At 42.7% G+C, this 27,261-nt stretch overlaps 1 protein-coding gene across 1 annotated transcript in view; it reads right to left on the reverse strand.

Annotated features, from left to right (window-relative positions):
- Window positions 1–26,779, reverse strand: part of SLX4IP (SLX4 interacting protein) — a gene marked incomplete at both ends in the record, with an annotated part of 79,429 nt that extends 52,650 nt beyond the window's left edge. The window contains 3 exon segments of the mRNA XM_079718961.1: window positions 18,194–18,314; window positions 23,091–23,180; window positions 26,615–26,779. Coding sequence (XP_079575087.1) covers window positions 18,194–18,314; window positions 23,091–23,180; window positions 26,615–26,779 — 376 coding nt within the window.
- Between the last annotated feature and the right edge of the window lie 482 nt (window positions 26,780–27,261).

The raw sequence follows: 27,261 nt of genomic DNA on the forward strand, positions 1-27,261 counted from the left end.
GTCTCAAAGCAATGGCCACCCAAGCAAGGGCATGAACACATGTGTTTCCTTTTGCCTCAAGCCATGTGCCGTCCCTCCCATGCCCCTCCCTGGCCTTGCGCTTCTCACTGGTTTACTAGTTGTCTTCGTCTTTTCTCCGTGGCACACCTCTCCCACCAGCTCTACAGTGCCCAGGTTCTTCAAGAAGTTCTAGCCCCGCTCAGAGTTTTCCTTGACATGCCAGCCCCACCCATGCCTGCTGTCATCACCCCTCGCCCCTGGTCTTGCCCTGCGGTCCCAAGCTTACACTCTGAGGGCCACCTCTTCCCTATCCACCTGTGTCTGCACCCTCCACTCTGCTCATTTCCATCATTAAAACCCCTTCCCAGGGCATCGGAGCAAGACAATTTTTTCCTCTGCTCTCTTCTCAAAACACAGCTTTTCTAAAAAAAAAAAAAAAACTTTACTGAGCTCAGGAAAAAGAAAAAATTCCTTAGAAATGGCAGTAAGGCCAACAGGGTTAAACGAGCTTGGGAATTCTATGTTAGTTATATAACAGAAGTTAAACACGACAGTACATGTCACACTGATGATGAGCTGTCACAGAGTGGGCAGGCTGGCAGCACACTGGAGTTTTCCCATATTAGTGAGGCATTCTACTGAGCGGGATCTTACTCTTTCTGACCCTGAAAATGATCTCAGGAGAGGGGTTATAGGGATCAGTGTGAACAGGAAATATACATTCTTTTATTCTGTCAAAAGCTGGATGTTCCTCTAATAGTAATAACCAAACCAGAGGCATCCAACTCATGCTGCTCGTGCACCTACTACAGAGAAGATACAGAAGAGTTGAAGGAGGACAGGGACAATGCAAGTGCTATAACAAAGACATGTGTGGGAACCGGGGATGCCAAGAAAGGGCGTGTCTAATTAAACAAGGGAGAGTAACAAACTCAACTGGGAGGAGAGAGATCCCCAAGGAAGGGACATATCCAAACAGAGTCTGGAAGCGTCAGGAGGATTCTGCTAAGAGGACTGAGAATCGGAGGGCATGACACCCATGTTCGTGTAAAACCACAGGCGACTCCTGTTGGCTCCTGGGAACCCTGGTAGAGTAGACCGAGACTTAGGGTTCAGAATAACAGAAGGAAAGGGAGAGATGAAGGATGAGGTTGGACGGATAAGCAAAGGTCAGACTTTAACCCACAGTCAACTTTTCAACCTAAAGTAAAGGATTTTAATGAGTTATTGAGACCCATGAGTGTCCCCAGTCATACCTTACAAACACTGTGAACTCACTAAGGCTTTTCCATTAATATGAAGACTTGACTATAACAAGAGTCATTTTTCTCTACATCGATTTAGTTAAAATGGAATAATTAGAGTTGATACATCTGTAAAAGATTTAATCTAAAACTCTAGAAATCCTTTGGCAGATTCGATAGTATTTAATTAATTCATTAAAAGTCAGGTGTTTATAACAATTTAAAAGTGAAGTTTATACCAACTAAGTTGGTATAAAACAGACTCTTGATCCTGACTAGTAAATGCCAGCATTAACCCTGCTGGGAAGATGAGAAAATAGTTCTGTTAAAAGAATGGGAGGATGATTTAAAATTTACTACAAAGCTACAGTAATTAAAATAGTGTGACACTGGCATAAGGACAGACGTGTAGAAATAGAATTGAGAGTCTAGAAATGAACTCTCTTATTTATTGTCAACTGATTTCCGACAAGCGTGCCAAGACAATTAAATGGGGATAGAATAGTCTTTTCGACAAGTGGTACTGGGATAACTGGATATCCACATGTAAAAGAAAGAAGTTGAACCCTTACCTCACATCAGATACAAAATTAATTCAAAATGGATCAATGACCTAAATGTAAAAGCTAAAACTATAAAAGTCTTAGAAAAAAACACAGATATTTGTAAATCTTTGTGGATTTTGATTATGTAATTGTTTCTTAGATGTGACACCAAAGGCACAAGCAACGAAAAGAAAAAAAAATAGATAAATTGGACATTATCAAAATTTAAAACTTTAGTGTTTCAAAGGATACCATTAAGAAAGTGAAAAGACAATCCTTAGAAGAGAAGAAAAAGTTTGCAAACCATGTATCTGATAAGGGACTTGTACCTGAGATATGTAAGGAACTCCTACAACAACTCACTAATAAAAAGGCAACTCAATTTTAAAAATGGGCAAAGGATTTGAAGACATTTCTCCAGAGAAGGTACACAAATGGCTAATAAGTATTTGAATAGATGGAAAACATCATTAGCCATCAGGGAAATGGAAAAATCAAAACCACAATGAGATACCACTTCATACCCAGCAGGATGGCTATAATCAAAATGACAGATAATAACAAGTGTTGACAGGATGTGGAGAAAAAGGAAACCTCATGCACTTCTGGTGGGAATATAAAATGGTGCAGCCACTTTGGAAAACAGGCTAGAAGTTCCTCAATATACTAAACATAGAGGTATAAAATTATCCAGAAACTCCTTTCTTAGGTATATACTTGTAAAAAATTAAAATAAATATCCACTCAAAAACATATACAAATGTTCATAGCAGCATTATTCATAATAGCCAAATAGGAGAAACAGTCCAAATGTCTATCACCTGATGAATGGATAAATGAAATGTGACATATCCATACAATAGAGTATTATTTGACAGCAAAAAAGAAACAAAACACTACTGATAAATGCTACAACATGGATGAACCTTGAAAACATTATGCTAAATTTAAAAACTCAGTTACAAAAACAACGTATTGTGTGACTCAGTTTATATGAAATGTCCAAAATAGGCAAATTGATAGAAACAACATATAAATTGGTGGTTCCCTAGGCTGAGGTTAAGAAAAGTATTGGGGGGAAGTGGTTCCCCCAATACCTTGTGGGTATTGTAAAGGCTAGTGGGTACAGGGCTTCTTTATAGAGTGACAAAAATGTTCTCAAATTTATTCTGGTGATGGTTACACAGCTTTGTGAATATATAAAAACCACTGAATCGTATGTGTTAAATGAGTGAATCATATGGTATGTGAATTACATCTCAAGAAAGTTATTATTAAAAAAAAAAAAGAACAGGATGAAATGTTCTTCAGCTAAATGGATGGGAACTGTCAGTATTTCTCATTTTTAAATCCCTAAATCAAGTAGGAAGACTGATGCTTTCCTCTGGCTGAAATGTCTGAGATTTTCCAAATGGGAAATAATGACTGGCTGACATGCTGGCCAATTCTAAAAGGCTACACAGAAACAATAGTCCATCGTTTTACTAGATTCAGCAAATGCATCGATGACCATCGGATGTGTGAATTCTATAGTTTTTCAACAGTAGGCCTCCTAGACCTACATTTATCCTAATTAAATGTCATTGGTGTATTCTGGTCCATCAGAGTACCACATATTACTACAGGTCCCCAGAGCTTATTCAGCCTAATTTTCACTTTTCTAAAAGGCTAGAGAAAAAAGATTTAATAAGTTAGAACTGGAAAAAGGAAAAAAAAGTATGAAAAACCTCTTCACAAGAGGACTACTTCTAAAGTGTACACTTTTGTTATTAACTAGTATTTTACTAAAATAAGGATAAACTTACATAATGCAACAACCTTACACTCTTCCAAAACTTCACATTACCTTGAAAGGAAATCTAGAAGCTGTTTTATTTTCAAATATATCTTATACAGAAAGATTTGTTAAGCGTTTCAAAAATGTTTTCTATTTAAAAGAAACCTTTACGAGTCATTCTTGTAAATAATGAGCATTTCTTTTCCCCCAGGGGAATAATTCCTACTTCAGTGTTTCTAAGAATACACAGGGTTAAAACCGTGTAAAATAGATTTTCTCACAGTTGGGGGAGAGCAAAACACCGCAAATAGGAAACCAGACAGCTAGGAGGTCAAAACACTACACTTCCAGGTCAGACTTCTGGTTGCAATTAAGTAAAATTCCTGCAAATATTTGGAAGGAAATCATATTTTTGGTGTCTCCTTTCTGGCCTTGTAACATTTTATTTTCCTTAGCAGCAGTTTATGTATCTATATTATTCATTAAAGACACTCAGAAACACACAAACATACACAATTACAGGCACATATGCACCAACCTATGACCTCAGAATTGCAATTCGATCTTGGCCTCAAAATTAAAACTAGCATCTCTTCCCAGGCATTCATTTTTTTAGGTTTGAGATCGTGTGGACCTAGTCTGGGTTTTGCTTAATGTAGACATGGATGATTTTCTCAAGACATTCCACACAAGAGGTTAAGCCAAGTTTCCCATTAGTGAAATAGTTCATGATCAAATATCTGAGATCCATTTGAAGCTGACTGGAGTTTAGGCTCTAAGTAGTAACGGCACTGTGCTACAACAACAAATATAAACCAGCTCCACAATTAAGTGTAGCTGAGCAGGTATTAAACATGCCTCTACTCAACTCCCTGGGAATAGCCCAGGGGTTTGCAATGCTTCACAAATGCACACCTCCTTCAGAAAACGGTGGTGGATTCACTTAGAGGTGATATAAATGGCCACTGTACCAAAGGGAGCAGGTAGTCCCTAGCCAGTTTATAGACGTTATTACAGTGAATATAAAATTGTTTTCATTATAGACAATTGCAGTGGTAAGATGAAAATACTAACTACAACAACCGTAATTTAAGATTCTCCACTTTTATCCTAAATAAAAGGGTGTCATGTTAGGGAATTTGAAAACGAAAGCACTCCGGTCTTTAATCATCACTTGGGCTACTGGCCCCCAAATTCCCAAGATAACTAACTAGCAAATCCCAGTCCCAAAGCATTAAACCTCAGCATGTTACCCTCCACTAGACAGAGCCTCTTCACACGTCCTCCGTACCCTTCAAAGTCAAAGAATTCTTAGACATTTAATCAGTTAGATAACTACTATCTATTTTCTCTCTCAAGCTTCACAATGGCTATTAATATTAGTGATGTGAAACTCAATTACTATGAATTTTAAAATCTTGGCATTGTGATCAGAGGGCCTGGCCAAAGGAAAAGAATTTAAAGGGGACAGACAGGCTGGTAAAAGCCATAAGCGCTTCCCATACATAGGAAAGGCTATTACTATAGGGCAACGGACATAAAACTCCCAAGAAATGTACAGTACCCGCCAAGGTAAATAGTTTCCACTATACCTTGTCATCTCACACATTAAAAAATTATATGCAACTCCTGTGAGAAAAGGCCACTGCTTTCTGAGAAACGGGCGTGGGGGAGGTAGGGGATATGTGTGCGTTAGCTTTCCTCGTTAGTATCTGTCAAACACAGGAGAGGTGCCACTCTTTAAGACTTCATCTGGGATTTGCCAAAGGAAAGTACAGCTTTGTCGGGGGGGAGGGTCTCACCATCTCCTTCTGCCCCCCACCCCTCCCAACACACACACACACACACACACACACACACACACACACACACACGTTATGTGGCAGCCAAACCGTTTGAACAATATAAGGCCAGTGTCCCAAGGGTCACATTCGCTACGTGCTAGAATAAGCCACAGTTTTCACTGGGTAAACCGTGAGAACTACAGGTCCCCCATCCAGTTGTCACCGTTAGAGACACTGTGACAAAACACACAGATCACTACTAGAATGGTGCTATCTCACGCGGATTATCAATGTAAGGCAGTGACTTTCTCTGCCAGCAGGGCAGGAGTGCCAGCCAGTCCCACCTGCCACCAAGCAGGACTCGTCTTTGGAAGATCTAGTAATAAACAGTCAGTCTTCATAGAGCTGGTAAATGGGCAGGGCTCTCAGCCAACTGGGACAACTCCTTTTACAAAAGTCTTGCAACCACCATCTGATGACAAAGATCTTTCTAGAATCCAAGAGTCCCAGGGGATTTGGTAAAGTTGTTTTGAACTTCCCAGTTCCTGAATATGCAGAAATTTGGGAGCAAAAAGTCTGGATGTAAATGTGAACCAGCCCAAGCCGACTCTAAAGTATAAATGGAGTTGCATCACCATAAAAGCCCCAAGAGAATTGGCATTGTAATTTGAACCTCAGCAATGGCAACGCAGACTTCGTTTTATGAGGAAAAATCTTTGTTTGTTATGTGCCGGGCAGGGGCTTTCAGGAGAAGGCCAGGGTGGGAGAGGAAGCAGCTGACTCACCAGCCAGCAGGGTGGATTTAATAAGGTTTATACTAACAACGAAAAGCCCTTCTAGGTGGTTCAAACTGGCGCTCGACAACCTCTTGGTGTGGTGAAAAGAATCCTAACCTTTTTTTGAAGCTTTGCACATCGGGTTTTTTTGTGTGTTTTAATTTCTTATAAAATCAAAAAAATAAACAAAAGATCAGTTATTGCCACTTCAGCAATGTCCATAACAGGTGACTATAACAAGTGGAAACATAATGCATAAAAGTTTACAGATTTTGCTTTTCTTTCCAGTTATTGCAATAAATGATTAGACAAGTCTCCCCAGTTTTTGAGGACGCAAAGACTCCCGTGTTGTCATTGCTGCTTTAGCACAGTTACGGTAAAAAGTATAAAACTTAAAGTTTCACAAATTTCCAATTCCTGGAAAAATCATCTTTGCTGAAATTGCGGCACGTTCACCAGAGGCCTTGTGGGCACTTGCTTCCATTACTGCCCTTGTAAGCTTCTCGTGTGGATGAAAGCCGAGCAAATGTTTTGATGGAGTACATTATGGGAAGAAATGTAAATAATAACCAAAGCTATTTAAACACATGTGTAAAGAGAAAACACATGTTTCCATGGTGCCCTAGGACACATCTAGGGAAATCCATTTCTCTTTGTAAAGGGCTGTGAATAGAAAAAAACAATGTCTCCATATTAAGAATATTTAGCAGCACGGCAGATTGTTTTAAATGTGCTGTGCTTTTTACTGTGTATCAAAGCGCAGGAGCTCCCAGCTCCTCCCGTTTCAGGCCGAGAAGCCCTTCCATGGCAGCGTCGGCGGCCGCCCAGGGCTCCACCTCAACGGCCGGGGAGGGCAGGGGCGGGTGCTGACACACAGCCAAGGTGACTCCGAAGCTGGGACTCTCTGCCAAGGGCCTATGTTTCATCAGGGCTGACAGCTGTTGGAGAGACGGTAACTTTCATTGTCCCTAATGTCTAAGGAAAGGATGGTCACGTGACTGCGCAAGGACGGTGTTTCGGAGCAAGCTTTCACTGTTTTCTCCGCAAACGCCCGATGGTTTACATGGAGGAAGGGCTGGGCTCAAACGGAAAAGGTTTTCACTTCCAAAATTTCAAATAGGAAAAGGCCCTTTTTTCAATGGGCTGGGAAAATAAATACAAAGCAAAACAAACAGCACAATATGCGAATGTGCGCTCCTGGGGCCCCTGGGGAGCGGGGCTCACAATCGGGCCTGTGTCTGGAGAGCAGAGAGAAAGCTTTTTTTGGCAGGTAGGCGCATCGGGCGATGGGGAAAGGAGAGGAACGTTTCTCAGACGGAGGGAAGAATAGGAAGAACTTGCTTGTTTTGGCAATTCTCGTCTTTTTCTTGTGCTCCTCCTGTTGTGTGCACACCCGCTGATTTCCTAACATGGTGGTAAAGTGCCCCCCCACTCCCCAGGATGCTGAGTGGGTGTCGATGGACAGATAGGAGGTCTGTTCATCTGGCCCCGAACATTCACAGAAGATGCCTCAGATGCCACAAGAGAACGAGCTGCACGCTGGCTGGAGATTTAAGCTAAGATTTTATAGGAGCCTTTGGCTTAGAAGAAAAGCCAAATAGAAAGCCAAGGCAGACAGAAACCACAGTGCCCAGGAAAATTTAATCTATTTTACGGCATTTTCCAAAGGGCTGGGTTTCTTACATGTTAACTGCAAGAAAAAGGTTACACAGAATGGAATAATAGGCAGTAAAAAAAAAAAAAAAAAAGAAAGATTACTGCTCTACAAACAAAGATGTCTTAAAGCCCTAATATTTAGACAGTGTATTGTGGGAAGTGCTTGGAGCTGGAAGATGAGCTCTGTTTGGGGGTCTATTTCTCCTCTTCTATCTTGTGAGCAGAGAGGAGGGCATACAAAACCTAAAACAAAGACAGCCACATGGTAGCTCGAGCAGAATGCCATTCCTGGCTTCCACATGGTTAAACACAGCTTTGTTTTCATGGTTAGAGGAAAATTTTATTAAAAAAGAAAACACACACACACACACACTCTCTCCCCCACTCTCTCTCCCTCCCTCTCTCTCTCTCTCTCTCCCCCCCTTAATAGGGATGCTGAAGCAGTGAAGAGAAGCCAGGCATCTTGACAGCCATGTTTTCATGATGCCTCTGACACTTCCTAGTTATGTGACCTCGGGCAAGTTGCCTGAACTCTGAGCTTGGTTCTCATCCTTAAAACCAGGGTTAAGGATGCTGCTAGAAAGGGCTGCCCCAAGGATCCACTGTGGGTACACGGAAGCCCCGGCACAGTGCTGGCACCCATCAGGCTGAATCTTGGTAACAGTAACTAGTAGGAGTGGTAACGTTGGAGGGCACTTGTGGTGGGCGGGGCTGGAGGGCAGGCATCTGCAGAAGAGGCAGAAAACACTGCAGCTCACCTTACACTGGGGTAGGATGTGGCTTTGACTTTCTCAAAACCAAATGAGGAAAACCATCTAATAATTTGTAACTCGCAGACCACTTTTACCTCTGCCTTTCGTTGAAGGGGCAAGAGATGGCTACGATGGAAACAGAGCACAAAGCCTTGGCAAATGAAATGTGACCGGTGAGCACAGCTACAGTTCGTTCCTTTACTTCTTCCAACGCGTGTGCTCCTCCTGAGTGACAGGCTCTGCACTGGGTGCTGCCCAGGACAGGACCCTTGCCCTCCAGGAGGAGGAAACGATGACTGTGCCACTGTCCAGGCCGCTGGAAAAGGGAGGAGCAGCTCCCTGAGAGGGAAGACGCACCAAGTCAGATAAGGTTCCTTAAGGGAAATGACGCGGGAGCACAGGCCTGCAGGGTGATGCAGAGCTGGCCCAGCGGCGAACAAGGAGAAGAGAGAGTTGTGGGGAGAGGAAGCAGCATGTGCAAAGGCCCAGAGGCAAGAGGAAGCAGCATGTGCAAAGGCCCAGAGACGAGAAAACATGATGTTCTGGGGGCCTGTCAGTTATGCTACGGTGCCAAGCTGATAAATGAGGGTTTATCATTTATCCCCCCTGACCAAAGCCATCTGGGACCAGTGACTCCCCTGCCCCTAGAGGAGAGACGCTCCTCCGGAACCCAGCTTCCCACAGGTCTGGATGGGCCGCCCAAGTCTCCGGGTACCAGGCGGTTGGCTTACCCAGCATTCTCCCAAACAGCCCGACTGCTCAGTGCCTGAAACTGGGATTAAAATGTCCCACCCTCCTCCCCGCCATCCCCACAAGGTCATTTTCGTGCTTGCTTAATAAAAAGGTTGATCATGGGAGAACTGGGGTCCCTCTGCTGGAATGCAGCTACAAGGTACATAAAGCTGTACCCCCGGCTAAGCACACACAGCTACAGGACGGCAAGAGAGCACAGGATCCTGTGTGAGACTGTCAGCCTGTGCCAAGTGATGCCCTGCATTCCCTAGAACCCTCCGCACAGGTGGGGGCCCAACATGGGGAGGACACTGCCACCATGGCTCTTTCTGAGTGGACCCTGGGGTTGAGGGACACCCTTAGGGGACTGAGAGCTAGTTGCTGGGACGACTAATGACCAGGACAGACATGGCATCTGTAGACCACCACAGCTGAAGAGTGGATGGGTCACCTGGTGACGAGGAGGCCAGAAATTTGTCGTCCACTAAAGCCTGTGGCTGGGTGAGTCACTTGGTCCACTAGAGGGCCATGAGCCAGTGGTAGCCTTGGTAGGAACGCTGTCAGTGGCTTGACTGACAGACATCTTTGGCTTATTGGTTAACTGATACGTCCATGACTCCAAATGAAATGGAGAACATACTTGGGCCCTACTTAAACTGTACGTTATGGGCTGAACCATGTCTCTCCCAAATTCTTATGTTGAAGCCCTCACCCTAGAGGTACTCAAAATATGACTATATTTGGAAGTAGCATCTTTAAAGAGATAATTAAAATGAGGTCATTAGGGTGGGCCCTAATCCAATATGACTGTATAAGAGGTGGACTTTATATGAGGAGGAATTTAGGACACAGATATGTAGAGGGAAAACCGCATGAAGACACGGAGAAAAAGGCCATCTGCGAGCCGAGGAGACAGGCCTCAGAAGAACCAACCCTGCTGACACCTTGATCTCGAACTTCCAACCCCCAGAAGTGTGAGAAAATAAATTTCTGTTGTTTAGCAGTCTGTGTTATTTTGTTATGACAGCCCTAGCAAGCTAGTACACTGTATAATAGAAAAGAATCTAGGTCTGGTGAATAGGGGTCTGACTTGGGCTACCTTGAAAGACAGCCACAGCTTCTCATCAGACCCAGAACTGAGTCGGTTCGCTGACCCAACCTCTTTGAACAGAGGGCCAGGCACCCAAGTAAGGTCCCCTCAAAAATATTACAAGTACATTCTATAAATTTTCCCCTTGGGATTCTGCAGTTGTTTACTAGGGTACCTGCACAGTGAGAAAAGGGAAATAGCCAGAACTTTTGAGGATGACTGGAGGCTAGCTCTGAGACTGTGCTAAGCCTTGGGGTTTCTGGTTGCCACTGTGACCCACCAGAGGGGGATAAATAGAAACCTGGCTTCAATTCATCTGACAAAGGGCCCAGCAGGTCTGTGAAAATCTGTAGTTATCTTCTCAGCTGTTGAGTATATGACTGAAATAGATTTACTCAGCAAATGACAGAAAGACTGGGACGAGGACATTTGGGGAAAAGTTATACAGAGTGTGAGAACATTTGCATCTGATGTGAATGTTCTCTGAAAGGTCCCATTAGGAGGTTCTTACAAGAAGCTGGACCAGATGACCTGCCCCCATGCATGCTGGCCAGCCTCTTTCCCCAGCTGCCCAAAGACTCAGGAGTGATGCGGCCACGAGGGCAAGGATGAACATTATGCTTGGGCTCAACAACACAGACTTAACTGCATCAAGGCTGAGCCCTGCCAAATGCCCAATTAATCTGAGCCTCCCCACCAACTCTCATATCGCAGGGAGATGGGCTAGCCACGGAGGGTGGATTATATTAGATCTCTTTCATCACAGAGGCGGCGACAGCTTACCTTCATTGGAATAGACCCTGATTCAGGATTTGGACGTACCCTCTATGTCTGCCATGTTTCTCCCAGCCACACCACCCATGCACTTCCTGAAGGCCTCATTCACCATCACCAGTGCAGTGATTCTGACCAAGAAACTCATTTTGCAAAATAAGACAGTGGGTTCATAAAATTCAGTGGTCCTACCAAGCAATCAAGCCAGGCTCAAATGCAGCTGGCCTTATACGATGGTGAAAAGGTCTACTGAAAATTCAGTTATGATACAAACTGCAAGGCAGAAGAGCTTGTGGAGCTGGGGTGAAGCCCTATAAGATGTATTATGTGCTCTGACCAGCAGAACAACACATTCCCTTGGCCAGAATATGTGGTTCCTGGAACCAGGGAGTGGAAGTGGGAAGTGACCACCTCAGCAAAAAGTTTGCCTTCCATCCTCATGACTCTGCTTCTTTAGTACTCGAGAAAAGACTAGAACAGAGAGGAAAACATGAGTCAGGCTGAAAGTTCAAAGCGCCGTGTAACTGTTTCAGGCTCTTCACGCCACTAGACAAACAGACCAAAGGGCGGCTGAACTGTTGGCTCACGATGGTACAAGAAGAGCAACAAGGTATACGGGTAACACAGAAGGAATGTAACGCATTCGACCTAGCAGAGCACATCCAGTGCCAAAACTTAACGCAAACTATGGCAACCTCAGAAAGGCAGGACCACTGAGGGCTCAAGTCCCTTAGGAAGGAACATTTCGGTCACCTCGCCAGGTCAAGAAACCTGATCAGCTGAGTTACTGGCTAAAGAAAAAGGGAATATGAAATAAATATTAGAGGAGGGAATATACAAACACCAACTATTTATTTCATGTAAACGACTACAGAAGTTAGAACAATAGCATCTTCCTATATTGTCTTCCTTGCTGAACCACATATATATATTTATATATTAACGAAGTTTTTTGTTTTTTTATTCAAGGTATGTTGGCAACAGTTAGCTTTGTCATTTAGTCAATAAGTAAAACAATATGGACTGTGAATAAATCAAAGGAGGAATAAACATCACTCAGAAATCTCGGGCTTGGAGCTAGGATGTGAGACTTGGGGTTCTCTCTCTTGGAGGAGGTGCTGAGCATATTTTGTCTGTAGTTGGGAGAGTTGTATTGTCAGGCAAAAACTTGTTGTTATTGTTTGGAAGTTTATGGAAGAAGGAAGCCAACAGGAAAATGTCACTGGATATTTGTAACTCGTATCCACCCACCCAAAACTTCTGCCCATCCTCCCTGCGTTTTGGTAACTTCCCACATTTTTAAAGTCCCACTTTCCCAAGGTAAAAGCCAAACATTTTGCACTCCCTGGCTCACCTGCAACCAGGATACAGCCATGGGATCCTCTCCATGGGATGAGCACAGCGCCATGGCCACAGGCCAGGCCGTCAGGCTCCTGCAGGCTCAGTGCTGGGCTCTGCAGACGGCAGCTGAAAGGGCTCATGAACCAAAGCCGTCCCCCCATCTTGAGGCTGAGGCTGTGCTGTCTGTGTAGACTCAGAATCGGGCTGCCTGGCCCTCCTACAGGTAGATTCTGTTGAACTACCTAATATCTTTAATCAACTTCTTCTCTGCTGAAGAGCCAGACCAATTCCAGCTAGCCTCAAGCAGAAATGAAATTAAACAAAGGATATTAGGTAACTAAGGTTCCTGACCACAAAAGGTTTTAAGCTGGAGACGATCACATTTTTGTTTTCAAAAGGCCACTCTGGCAGCAGAGGCATGGATGAATTGGAAGGGAAATCAGGAGGCTGTGGCAGTGATTCAAGAGCTGATTAATAAGAAGGGCCTTGACCAAGTGAATGACACAGGGAAAAACAAAAATTTAAGACGAAAAAGGCAAACAACCTGGGCTTCCCTGGTGGTGCAGTGGTTGAGAGTCCGCCTGCCGATGCAGGGGACACGGGTTTGTGCCCCGGTCCGGGAAGATCCCACATGCCGCGGAGCAGCTAGGCCCGTGAGCCATGGCCGCTGTGCCTGCGCGTCCAGAGCCTGTGCTCCACAACGGGAGAGGCCACAACAGTGAGAGGCCCGCGTACCGCAAAAAAAAAAAAAAAAAAAAAAAATGGCAAACAACCCAATACAAAGGTAAGCAATAGTTGTAAATATTCAGTTCAGTCAATAAACACATAAAAACAGAAAGATAAAAATCAAAGGGCATGACATCTCTTTTTTTGATTTTTGGCCTGTCAGACTGGCAAAAATTAAAAATACCAGTAACACTCAATATTGGCAAGGCTAAGGGGAAAAATATTAATGAGGTAGAGTTGACAGAATCTGAAGCTAAGTCTTTAAAACAGAAATTTTCTTACAACATTAATTTTTACTAAATCCACTGAAATAACAATTCCAGGTGACTTAAGAAGGCTGAAGCTACTGGAAAATGTCTGTGCTATGCTGTTCGCTGACTGAGTTTTTGCCAGTACTCTTTGTATTCCTCAATATTACATGATTAAGGAAATAGCTTAAAAGTCATTTATGTTATTTTTTTAATAAAGGTAACTCAGAGGATGAAATATATTAATTTTATTAAAGCAATCAGCAAAGTTACCAGCCTGGTGACTTCAGCTCACCCAGCATCATGTGTTAAGTGTCTATCCCATGATGAAGTACGTTATCGTTACTCAGATCTGGAAACGGGAAAGGTAAGAAACTCACACAAATAAGGAAGATACCCAATTTACACAAAAGCGAAAACCACACACATTCACCCTAGTCACCAAGACAGTAAGAGCAACTCTATTTTCAGGGAACATGAGACACAGAACTAAACAGTGAGGAGGAAATAGGCAAGGCCTTCGTTACAGTTCGTGGCTCTGAAATTCCTTTTGAAGAAAAAGGCATTTAAAGTAAGACTACGGGGGCAGCCGAGAAGAGGCAGTTTCCATTTTTAGTGATGCTGATAATAAACAGTCTGGGATGGGCGGCATCACTATGTATGTCTGCTTCATCCCTGCGGGTGTGCATGTCCTAGAAGAGGATGCACCTCGGCCCTCTATGGAAGGCAGCCCTGGGGTAGAGATGGGCGAACAGCGCTCTGACCCTTAGGAAATTAACAGTTTAGTATGAGGTGAAGCAGAGTTACCGGTTTCTGCTCTTGAATTAAGCAGCACGGTCATTTGGAGGGAAAAAAAAGGAAAAAAAGAGGCTCTGGGGTGGCAACCCCCCAATCTTTACCAACAAAGAAAGGGAGAAAGGCAGGTAAACTGATTATAAAACAATTATAATACAACGTGACCAATGTTATAAAAGTGCTATGAGCAAGGAAGACAGGAAATTGAGGAAGACTTTGTAGAAGTAATATTTGAGTTAGGTCTTAAAAGCTGAATACTAGGAGATTTCCAGGCAAAAGAGAAACCCAAAAACGTAAAAACACAGAGGTATAAAGAATGCAGGTTTGCAGGAAATAGAAAAGTGAGTAGCAGGAAGGGACAAGGCAGGCAAGGTAAGTTACAGCAGACCTTGACCTTACTAGGAAGAGGAAAGATGTATCCATGTATGTAATTAATCACTTGTACAAACATTTATTAAGAACCTACTGCAAACCGGAAAATACGCTCCATGCCGGGGATACCACAGATCATAAAAGAGGCAGAACCTGTCTTCTGGCGACCGGCACATTTGTGGAGAGATCAACATTAATCAAATGGTGTGAACCAAAGTGCAGGATGCTCCTGGGCCTGGAAACAGGGGACCTGTGGACAGGATACGCTTCCCTGGGGTGTGGACTTTGAGCGGAGAGCTGAAGGTGGCAGAGGGCAGGGGAGGACCAGCACTCCAACACGGGCAGAGGCCCCAGGAGGAGTGGAAGAATGGGGCTTTGAAAGAGAAGAACTGAGGCTGCTGTGGCTGAAGCATGAAAGAAGGAACAAGGGGCACAAGATGAGGCTGGAGAGGCATGTACCCCAGAGATCTTGGCCTTCGCCCAGGAGCCCTGGGGAAATCCTGAAGGGCCTTCTGCACAAAGATCAGACCTGTGACGTGAAGGGATTACACTAACTCAAGTGTTGACAGCAGGTGGGGCATCGGCCAGAGCGAGCGCAAGGGCGCCAGGAGCGTGCTGCTGCAGGTGTTCGAGTGTCCAGCTGAGGCGGGACCATGGACTGCTTGGTGGCAACAGAGAAGAGGACTAGCTCAGGTGGGGACATTGAAAGACATGCTCCGTCAAAGGTTAACTGTTCTCAGAAGCAGAAAGAAGGAAGATGCTGCTTTCACACCGAGTTGGCTTTCGAAGAGGGAGAGGAGTGAGCAGCACACTGTTGCGTCAGCACCCTCCTGCTTTCTTGGGCAATCAACGGCGCTGCTTATCTCCGACAGAGAAGCCCGGCATTCACCCCCACTAGCGGGCATCGGAGGCTCCAGGGGCAAAAAAGGCTTCTCGTTTGTGGTTGTATGTTAAATAAACCAAGTCAGTGGCAAATGACAAACTGAGAAAAATCTCTTGCAACACACATAACACACAGAGCTTGAATATCCTTAAGGAGCTCTTACAATGTATGAACATTAGAGAGAAATATTATAAAGAAATTGAAGTGTGCAAATATCTAGATCATCAAGGTGTCCACCGTACCATTGTTTACAACAGTGAAAATATTAGATGCGACTTAAATGTCCCACTGATAAATCAAACTATGGACACAATGGAATTCTATGCAGTCATTAAAAACAGTGATGTGGACCCTGAATGGCCAAAACAATCTTGAAAAACAAGAACAAAGTTGGAAGAGTCACACTTTCTAATTTCAAAACCTACTATAAAGCTATGGTAATCAATACAGTGTGGTATTGGCATAAAGACAGACATACAGACCAATAGAATAGAAGAGAGAGACCAGAAATAAACTCTCATATTTATGGTCAAATGGTTTTTAATAATGGTGCCAAGGCCACTCAATGGGGCAAAGGACAGGCTTTTCAACAAATGGCACTGGGAAAACTGGATATCCACATGTGAAAGAACAAAGTTGGACCCTTAACTTAAACCATATAAAAGATTAACTCAAAATGAATCAAAGACCTAAATGTAAGAGCTAAGTCTATAAAACTCTTAGAAGAAAAAAACAGGGAAAAGCTTCGTGACACTGAATCCAGCAATGATTTGTTGGATATGACATCAACTGGCTACATCAAAATTAAAAACGTTTGTGTCAAAGAACATTGTCAAAGGCTTTGTTTTCTCCATTTCTCTCAGGAGGGAGAAAATATCTGCAAATCATATCTGATAAAAGATTAATATCCAGAATATATAAAGAATTCCTACAACTCAAGCAAATAAACAAACAACCTAATTAAAAAATGGGCCAAGGACAGAAACAGACATTTCTCCAAAGATACACAAATAGTTAATAAGCACATGAAAAGATGGTCAACATCACTAATCATTAAAGAAATGCAAACCCAAACCACAATGTGATACCACTTCACATCTGTTAAATTTTAAAAATGGTGATGTATGTGTTTCAAAGGACTTTCATATTATGTTAGGTGGGAAAAAAACAGATTACAAAATTGTATGTACAGTAAGATCACTTTTCTGTTTAAAAACAAACTTCTTGCCCACGTGAGCCCAAGAAAGGCTTTGGGTTTCATCTTGGGGCCAGAACACCATGTGTGCCCTGCCTGTGAGAGAGGCTGGGAAAGTGAGTATTTAGCTCTTCCCTCAGTAGGAGTGGAGGCCAGGGGAGGGGCCAGTTAAGGATCAGGACTGACTAAGCCACTACCACAGTGGAGACAGAGGTCTTGGAACTTTCTCTGCTCCTTTTCCTTCCGTACCAGTTAGAAAGTGACACTAGCCTGGTCTGCTGGAGTACAAAGGATGCAAGCTCCTACGGCTTTTCTCAAGAAGACTTACAGTATTACTAAGCAAAATGCCAGCAAGCGTCATCTAATACAATATTGTTTGGACTGAAAATTCTATTTGTCTGAGGCTTTCGGTTTGAATAAACTTAACCTATCTGCCCACTTATCAGTCGTGCCCAAGTAAACAGCGCAGATTAAGTATGCATTCAAAGGGGAGGACGTGACACCATTCTTTCCCTAAAGAGGTGTTGCATTAGCATAATCTAGTTCACAGCACTACAGTGCTGTCCTCTGAGGATTAACATGGGTTGACTGTAAGTGTACTACAAAGAGTGCCGTGAAATGCTAACTTAAAATAAAAAAATTTAAAACACCACAATGACAGAGTGGAGAGAACACTGGGCTGGGGGGTCAGGTTCTGCTGCTTGTCACCCAAGTCCTCCTCCATATTCAACGTATCCCTGAATATGCTGAATATGAATCTGTGCATCAGGCACTGAGCTAAGTGCTGGGGGCAGGGAGAGGAGAAGGGAAGATGCCAGATACACGAGATAATCTTTGTCCTCGAGAAGATGGTCTTTTATTTGGGCAACCCCCTTAATCTCACAACCTCAGCTTCTTCACCCATAACTTGAGGATATGACCATTCTCCAAGTGTTATTAGGATAACAGGGTGGGATATTTCAACCTCAGTACCCTTGACATTTCGGGGGATAGTGTCTTGCTGTGGGGAGCTGCCCTGGGCACCGTAGGATATATAGTGGCGTCCCTGGCCTCTACCCACCTGATGCCAGTAGCTCCCCACCATACTTATGACAACCCAGACTGTCACAGACATTTCCAAATGTCCCCTGGGGCAAAAGCACCCCCAGGTGAGAACTTCTGAAATAGGGTGACATAAATGAAAGCATTTAGAAAAGCATAAAGCCCCAAATCAAGTCAGTGTTAACGTAAACCCAGCTGTAAGACTACTTGTCAAAAAAAAAAAAATTCCTTTAAAGAATTTATAGCTTCCTTAGGAATGTTTTATTTTCTATTTTTATGTATTTTGCCTACCATTAAAAGCCCTTCAGGGCTTTCTGGTTAATTTTCTTTACCTAATGAAAGCATCTTCAATAGAACATATTTTTAAAAAATCACTGTACTAACGTGACAATCAGAGTCAAACATAACTGCCATCTCTACAAAGCAGAAATTTTATCCAAAATCAAAGTACTCCATTCCTACCTTTTAAGGACAAGGGACTGGATCTTGTGAATTCTGTATTTGACGGCCTGTGCTGTTTACGAACTCCTAAGTATTCCTTCACTCTTGAATCAATGGTTTCTTTTAACAGTAAACAGACTTCCTAAAGTAAATCAGAAAATTAGATATAACTTTCTAATTTAATGCAATGCACAAAAAGTCAATGTCATGCATATTTAAAAGCCAAAATCGAACATTTCATCTTGTTTGCTTTTTAAATTAGCTATGAATGAATAAAGGAATCTTATATGTGCTCATGGATAACACTGCAGATTTAAATTTGCCACTGAGCTTTGCTGGAAACCATGATGTTGGCTTACTCTGTGATATAAGAAATACATTTCATTTCTCTCTGCTTCAGTTTCACATTTCTAAAAGGACGATAAAAGCACTTAAATGTAAAAATCAGGGCGATGAGGTGACAAAATCAGAGAGGTAAAGACTGTTTTCGTGTAAATATCAAGCCATGGGATTGTGACAAACAGAAGAGAGAAGTCAAACAGAGCCAACTCTGGATGGAGATGGTAGTCCCAGAGCCAGGCCCACTGGGTGGGGACTGTGGACCGGGAGAGGCTGGGAACCAAGGCACAGTCAGAGGGAACCCTGACCCCAAAGCAGTCAACAGGGGGCAGCCCCCCGTGCTTTCATATGGGGACACAAGGCACAGTGATACCAGATCTTCCAATTTGTTTAAGAGGAACTAGAGACAGTGATTTTTTATACAAAAATTTCCCACTTTTCAAACTTGGTTCAAAAAACTTTTAATACCCAACCGCCATAATTCATTAGTTTCTGGGATTTACAAATCTACTAAGAAGGAATAGCACCGAGTGGTGGGTTGAATAGCGAACTGGAAATCAGGAGTCTGATTTTCTTCTCATACTTGTTGATGATACTGTATATACTTTTGTGAAAACTGCACTATGTTCACCTATTCATGATAAAAATAATTTAACTTCTTATATTGCTCAAAAGTAGACTAATATTTATTAGGCAACAGAAACACAGGGTTTTACTTCAATGTCAGCATCCCATATGACTAGCAAATTTCTGGAGCTACTGTTTTACGTATCGGTGTTATTGATAAAAAGAAAAACAAAACTTTAAAAGTCCAACCACACAATGGGATGACACTGCCCATTCCAGCTACACTAGCAGAAAAATGTTACCTGATGTAGGGAAAGGAAAAAATTGCCCACAAATCTAAATTTCTTAACTGAGATTAAGAGCTGATGTGTAAGGATGGGTAATTCTGGTTCAGTTCCCAAGGACTCTGCAGAAGGCTCAGAGTTTCCAGGTCGCCTCAAACCTGTTTCACTGGTTTCTGGCGATGCCATCTCAGGCTGATCTCTTAGAATCTTCATAAATTAAAATGAGGACAGAGTTGTAAGCTCCTTCAAAGGGCAACGAGAGCCAAACTTTTCTTTTGTTGCAAATACGTGTACGCCTCACACGGTACAGAGGACCCTTGACTTAATTGACAAACATGAGTTTCTTGACAAAATACAAACACGGGTCTCCTCTCTCCTGCTCTCATTTTGCGGCCCAAAGATGCAGTGCCTTGTGGAATACAGCCGTATTCGTTTACAGTTAGGGTTTTGGCATTGTTCATGCAATAGAAAGGCAGCCTTGTCTCATACTGTTGTTTTAACAATTAAAGAATTCTGCTTCACATGCAGGGTTCAACGATGACTGAGCTAGAAACTATGTGAAAGACATACATGGAAACAAGGATTGTTAAAATTTGGCCATAAATGCCCTATAAGGCCAGAACTAAAAATAGTATGACAAAAATAAAGTCAAGGCCCATACACACAAACTCTCTCCCTAGAGTTACGGGGCTTTCCTTCCATGAGTCAGGTTTGACAAATGGAAGGTAGATAGTGTGCGCTGTGGTCGAGATACCCTAGTAACTGACCACACTGCACTTGGCGAAGTGTTCTCTTCAGAACCAGAGCAAGGCGAGAAAAGACAAATTCCCAGCTAAATTGGAGGCGTGGCAAGAAGGCCAAGTCCGAATCAAGGAGCAAGAGAGAGATGTGCCCAACATCTCCAGGCTAACAGGGGTCCATGTGTGCTTCCCCAGGTTTACAAACGGAACGGTTTGAGTTCAATTGTTTGGGTACAAAGACTACTCATGATGGACTCAAAATAAACACATGTTTAATACATGTAATTAGTTCCTTTTCCTGAAAAGGAACTGGATATTCTTAAGACTTTCACTACGCAAAGCGACTGTTAAAATGCAATCAAACTGATTGCTCATGAAATCCCAGTCTTGAGATAATCTAATGATTAAAAAAACTGAACATAGGCTAAAGTCATATCCTCAACTAGCTTTTCTCCTTTCTTATACACACACACACACACAAATTATCCCAGAGCGATTTTAATGTCAGTGAACACACTTTGAAGGAACAACTTCAGCAAAAGCCACAAACTATCTACTTTGCTTTGGGAGGAAAACTCAGCTTGCTGGCACTGCATCGGAGCTCTGCAGGTCTAATCGTGCTCGGAGCATCTTGCTAAGTCACGCCCTGCTGCCCGGACATAGGTACGAGGTGGAGCAGCACAGTTGCTTGTGGCACCCTGGAAAATTCTAGCCTTACGCTTTGGCTAGGAAGTGAGTCACATACCCACAGATTTATTGTAAAGCCTTCCAAATCAACTGAATCTTGGCAAAATTGACTAAATATCAACAAAAAAGGTTTAAGGCCACGGTGGCACAGCTGGGAGAGAATAGAGGAAAATGGAATGGTGGATTCTAGGATGCTGTTAATGTAAGTCAAACTTTTTGGGTGGGGTCCCCTGGGGTGCATATTAGTCACTTTGGGGAAACGAATTAACTGTTTTGAATCATAGGGACGTGTGTTGAGAAGCCAAAGCTTGGAATGACATGAAGGTGAGTTGTAGAAGGAGATGCTGGCCTATCAAACGTTAAGCCCTGAAGAGTACGGTTCACGGCTATTTACTTGAATGAAAATCCCATCATACAGAATCTTGTGCCTTCTTGCTCCAGCTTCAGGCCACTGGATATCCTTCGCAAAATTAGGACAACAAAGTCCTGATAATATTATTATCTCCTGACTGAAAATGTATCACTTATAAATTTTCTTTTGGGAGTTTTCTTTTCTAGTTATCTCCAAAAGCTGACTGAAAACAGTTATCACAGTAAAGGCGTAAAAAAGTGGTATAAAAAAGTACCACTATCACTAGTTTCTTCTCCATATACTACCTTTTAGTAAAATGCATTTTTATTTCTAGCTCTAAAAAGCTGTTGTGACCAACGAATATCATGGAAGACACCAAGGGCTCTAACTTCTGGAAAGTTATGTGAAAGCCACAGGCTCACTGTCCTGCTCTCCTGTAAGCAGGGATCTGGAGAAGGGAGGCAAGCACGTGATGAGAGCTAGAGGCACCTTCTCACCCTCTGCCACAGTGGCACTTGGGTGGGACCTCGGAAACTGAGAGCCGGGAGTGACTCAGCCAGGGTCTGGGAGAACCCCTTCATCTACAGAGGAGGAGGCTGGGGCCCCAGGAGGTCCAACATCGCCACCCTGTCACATGACCACTTCCTTTACTGACTCAGCATCAGCTTAGTGACTGGCCACGGCGAGAGGAGGGCCGTGATCAACCATCTCTACACTTTGTCAAAGGATCACACGGTGCAGAAGAGGATTTCAGACCGGTGAGAAAGACCAGCTTTGTGTCAACCCCACACCTGCTCCAGGTGCTCAGTCCATCCTTTACGGCCAGCCAGGATTACAGTCCCTGCTTACCTGGAAAAGTCACTTTAACTTCTTTTTTTTTTTTTTCCTTTTGCGGTACGCGGGCCTCTCACTGTTGTGGCCTCTCCCGTTGCGGAGCACAGGCTCCGGACGCGCAGGCTCAGCAGCCATGGCTCACGGGCCCAGCCGCTCCGCGGCATGTGGGATCCTCCCAGACCGGGGCACGAACCCGTGTCCCCTGCATCAACAGGCGGACTCTCAACCACTGCGCCACCAGGGAAGCCCCAACTTCTTCTTTTTTTAATACAAAAAACCCTTTCCCCCAAACAAAGAGGTAGGAAATTTCTGGTTTAAATACTAGAATAGCAAAGGAAATAGATAGATGTGTCCATTTCCGAAGAAACAGCAACAACAAAAAAGCAGGTGTATGTCTGTTGTGGGGAACACAACTGCTTTTCAAGGATTAAATAGCAATCAAGATTTATTGTCCACTAATGAAAATGAAAGCTGGAAAAAGAGCTAATATTCCTTTTAAGAGCAGCTCCTTGCATTTAAAATAGTGAAAAGTTTTAAGGACAGCACAGGGAACTATATTCAGTATCATGTAATAGGACTTCCCTGGTGGCGCAGTGGTTAAGACTTCGCCTGTCAAGCAGGGGACATGGGTTCAATCCCTGGTCCAAGAAGATCCCATGTGCCGCGGAACAACTAAGCCCGTGCGCCACAACTACGGAGCCTGAGCTTTAGAGCCCGCGTGCTGCAACTACTGAAGCCCATGCTCCTAGAGCCTGTGCTCCGCGACAAGAGAAGCCACTGCAATGAGAAGCCCATGCACCTCAACGAAGAGTACCTCCCGTTTGCCGCAACTAGAGAAAGCCTGCACACAGCAACAAAGACCCAATGCAGCCAAAAAAGAAGAAAAAAAAAAGAAAAAAGAATGAACTAATTCCACTACTAATGAAATAAACAAAGCCTGGAAGAATTTATTTAAAAAAATCATGTAATAACCTATAATGGAAAAGAATCTGAAAAAGAATACGTGTGTGTGTGTGTGTGTTTGTAGGTATAACTGAATCACTTTGCTGTACAACTGAAACACCTTAAATCAACTATACTTCAATTTTAAAAAATAGTGAAAAGTTTTCTGGTACCTCTTTCTTCTGTTCAGAAAACCAGCTGGTATCTTTGTTTGAACCTTGCGGAGATATATGAAGATCCACCAGGACAGCAAAATTCCCACACTGAAAGACATTAATGGCAGAGTTAGCTCACGCCCAGCAAACAATGAGAGAAAATCTCACAAATTCCTATGTGGTTGCTCATGATGAAACGGCAACAAAGTTCACTACTGGACAGAAACGTTAATATGGGGCGGGGTAAAACTCATAACCCGATGCTTTTTGCAAGTTTATAATTTATGCTAGAAATGCTAGGAAGAAATTTAATCAGGATAGGAAAGACAAAATATCTATCTCTGGGCCGCACCTTCAAGGAGGATGCCCAGAAATCTGGCAGCAGTTGGAAGGCTATTAAACACTGAGAAAAGTTAAATAGGTCAGTACGAGGTAGGCTCCAGAAAAGAATGAGTCCGTGGATGGCCAGGGGAATTCTTTCTTCCCGATAGGCGAGAACAGACAGAAGTTACTGCATTTTTAGACAGACAAAAGGATTGGCTGGGACCGTACATCTTGGACTAGAACTAGAAGCACGGACAAATGAAAAAGAACCAAAGAGCAGAAGGTAGATGCTGAGCGACAGTTATGAAAACTACATGAGTTTTATTAAAATATGCTACAAAACTGTACAAAGCCTGTCTCCTTTCTTATTTGGTAGGCTAGAGCTGTCTAGCACTTTGGAAAAAATGGAAATCTTCTCTATCTGCACTGTTCAACAGGGAAGCCAATAGCTTTATGTGGTTACTGTGCACTTGAAATGTGGCTATGGTGACTGAGAAGCTGAACTTTTTATTTTATTTAATTTCAATCTAATTTAAACAGCCACATGTAGCTAGCAGCTCTGAGCCATGGCTACAGACCCTGTAAAAACGTGTAGCTTCATAAACCCTCATACCGTATGAGTAAAGTAATCTGAGAATCTCAAGATAACTGTGGATGAACTAACTTAGAAAAGCACCGTGGGTTGCTTTATGGTCAGCAGGGGAAGTCATTTTTGTACCTCTTTGGCTAAACAATTTTTTTTTAATTCTGTGCTATAATTCAGTGGTGAAAAAAATATATTTTTTCAACAAACGGTGTGAGAATACCAGATATAATATGGAAAGAAAATGAAACTCGACGCCTACCTCACACCGTACACAGAAATTGATTTGAGATGAATCACAGACCTAAATGTAAAAAACCAAATCTATCTTCCCAAACTTGGGGTAGAAAAAGATTTCTTAGACAGGATCCAGAAAGCACTAATTATAAAAGAAAAAAATCAGCACGCTGGACTTGATCAAAATTAAAAACTTCTGCTCATCAAAAGACACCATTAATAAAATGGATATGTATGCCATAGACTGTGAGAAAATATCCATAAATGCACGTGTCTGACATAAACGACTGGTGTCTAAAATATGTAAAAAATACTTCTACAAATTGACGTTAAGAAAACAAAACAACACAAGCTTGAACAGACAATTCACAATTAAGATAAACAACTGGTGAACAGGTACGTGAAAAAAGTGTACAACATCATCGCTTATCAAGCAAATACAAATTAACACTGCCAAGAGATACAACTACACACCTACTACAACAACTGCAGTGAAAAAGACTGACGCACACCAAATGTTGGTAAGGATGGGGAGTGACCCAAACTCACACACTGCTAGTGGCAATGGAAAACGGTTCAACCACCCTGGCAAATGTTTGTCAGTTTCCTACAGTTAAACACATATTTATTTTACCATCTGAGCCAGCAATTCCACCTCAGGTATTTACCTGCGAGAGATGAAACATATGTGCACACAAAGAAATGTACACAAACGTGCGTGGATGTTTTATTTGCAAGAATCGAAATGGAAGACAACCCGAAAGCCTCTCACCAGGAGAACAAACAAATTGTGGTATATTCATGCAATGGAACCCTCCTCACCAAACTACTGATCCGCTCAACACAGACTAATATCAATAACATTGCACTGAGCAAAGCCAGGCTAAAACACATACTGCATGATTCCATTTATATAAAGTTCTAGAAAAGCAAAATTAAATCTATGGTCAAAGAAATCAGCACAGTGATTGCTCAGGCAGAAACTGACTGGGGAATGTTCTATGTCTTGTTATACAATTAAGATCAGTTCGTTTCCCTGTATATACGTTACATATCAATAATAAATGACTTTTTAAGTACTGTGTAAAAATACACTCTTATTTGTTGACAGATATTTAAAATGTAAGTATTATGTCCTTGAAAATGTGTGGTTATTTGAGGGGAGAACAAAGTGAACTTCCCTGGGTAATAAATCATAAAATATAATGAAAAATGGTCTCCTACAATGTCAAACAGTGCAATGTCACCCACAGAACTACAGTTTAGTGAGCTGCAACCAGCATTTTATTTTAAGGAAAGAGAAATGGGATAAAAAAAAATACCAATGTGTCACATGGTAAAGTTAAGTCTTGTTTTGTGAAACTTAGGTATAAGTGTACTGAGTTATGATATAAAGCCTATTTCTCACTGTGGGTTGTGGTCAAAAATGTTTGAAAACCATATTCAAATACACTGTTATTTTAGAAGTTTCTTCCATGTTGATTATCGATTTAACCTTTAAGGAGTATGCTGCCACCAGGTGGAGGTCTCATGTCACAACTACAGGATCTTAGCCAAGGATTATTAACCTTTCATGTGCCACGGACCTCTTTGTTCAGTTGTGAAGCTGATGAAACCTGTGCATAATAATGTTTTTAAATGCATGGAGACACAATGCATAGGAGTAAAAAGAAAGCCAATTATACTGAAGTACAGTTACCCATATTAAAAAAAATTGTAATATAGTAATGGATATACTTGTTCAATAAGGCATTGGATCTTGTCACACAGTGGTGGATCTAAAAACTACTATAAATCCAAAGTAGTGATAAGCATAAATGACATTTTCAGATATCTGCCACAATTATAATGCAATATGAAAAGAGCTGTGATTTCTAATGGTAACAAACATTGCTAATACTATTGTGTTCTGAATATTTCATTCATAATAAAAACAAAATTTATTAGAACTTGGTCAAAGTAAAGATGCAACTTTTTTCCCATCCAAGTTCACTGACCCTCTGAATTCTCTCACAGGCCTGTTGAGGCTCCACGGATCCCAGAACAAGAGCCCCTCCAAAGAGGTGAGACATGCCTCATGCACATTCTACTGGGTTTCCTGTGGGTGTTCCACCCTGACTGTTCAGTCAGACCAAGTTCTCTGCTACCCCTTTGTCATCAGCAAAGATGATTTTTTAAATTAAAAAAAAAGTGACGTTTGAACAACCTGAACTGATACTATGTAATAGTATCCTTCTAAAAAATTGAATGATAAGGTCCAATTTGGTATTTTTTCATCATTTTAGCTCTGATCACAAAGAAGCTAGTCTGTTTGATTATAAGAAGACTGATTACAATGTCTTTTTTTTTTTTTTTTTTTTTTTAAATAAATCATTGAATCTCACTCTGGTGCTCAAACCTTCCCGGGCTTCCCGCCAGACTCCCCGCTCCCCAGCGGGGCTCTCCCTCTGCAGCCAGCCTTCTGAGTTTTCCAGCAAGAGCTCTCTCCAGCTCCCACAGTAATCAGAGATATTTTGCCTTTCTGAAGTTCCCTGCTCTCAAAGCTTTGCTTCTTTTCTCCCATGAGTAAACAGAAGTGAAAAAAAAAAAAGAAAGAAAGAAAGAAAAAGAACACCACCCCTGACTGCTGCTGGCAGCACAGCCCCTCCTGCCCCTTAATTAGGGGCCATTTCTTCTCTACTCTTCCAGGCAGAGCAGCACAGTCAGCATCACTGGGCTCTCAGGCCAGAGCTGCTCACGCTACACAGGCCATGTTACCTCCCTCACAGCCCAGCAGCTACGAGAGGAAGCTCAGCATCCCACGCCTGGGCTGGGAACCAACCGGCTGGGGGCCGGTCCGGCTTCCTCCTCCTCCACCCAGAGGTTTCGGCCAAAAACCTGGGAGTCACCCCTAACTCCTCCCTTCCCTCACCCTCAGTCACCACGCCTAGTAGATTTGGCTTCTTCAAGAGCTAAACACACCCCTCCTCTCTGGCTCTCCAGCTCACGTCATCTCCCACTTGGAACATCAGGGCCACTTCTCGGAGTCCTGGATGAACTCCCCAG

Source organism: Hyperoodon ampullatus, assembly GCF_949752795.1.
Source record: "Hyperoodon ampullatus genome assembly, chromosome: 14".
NCBI classification, from domain to species: Eukaryota; Metazoa; Chordata; class Mammalia; order Artiodactyla; family Ziphiidae; genus Hyperoodon; species Hyperoodon ampullatus.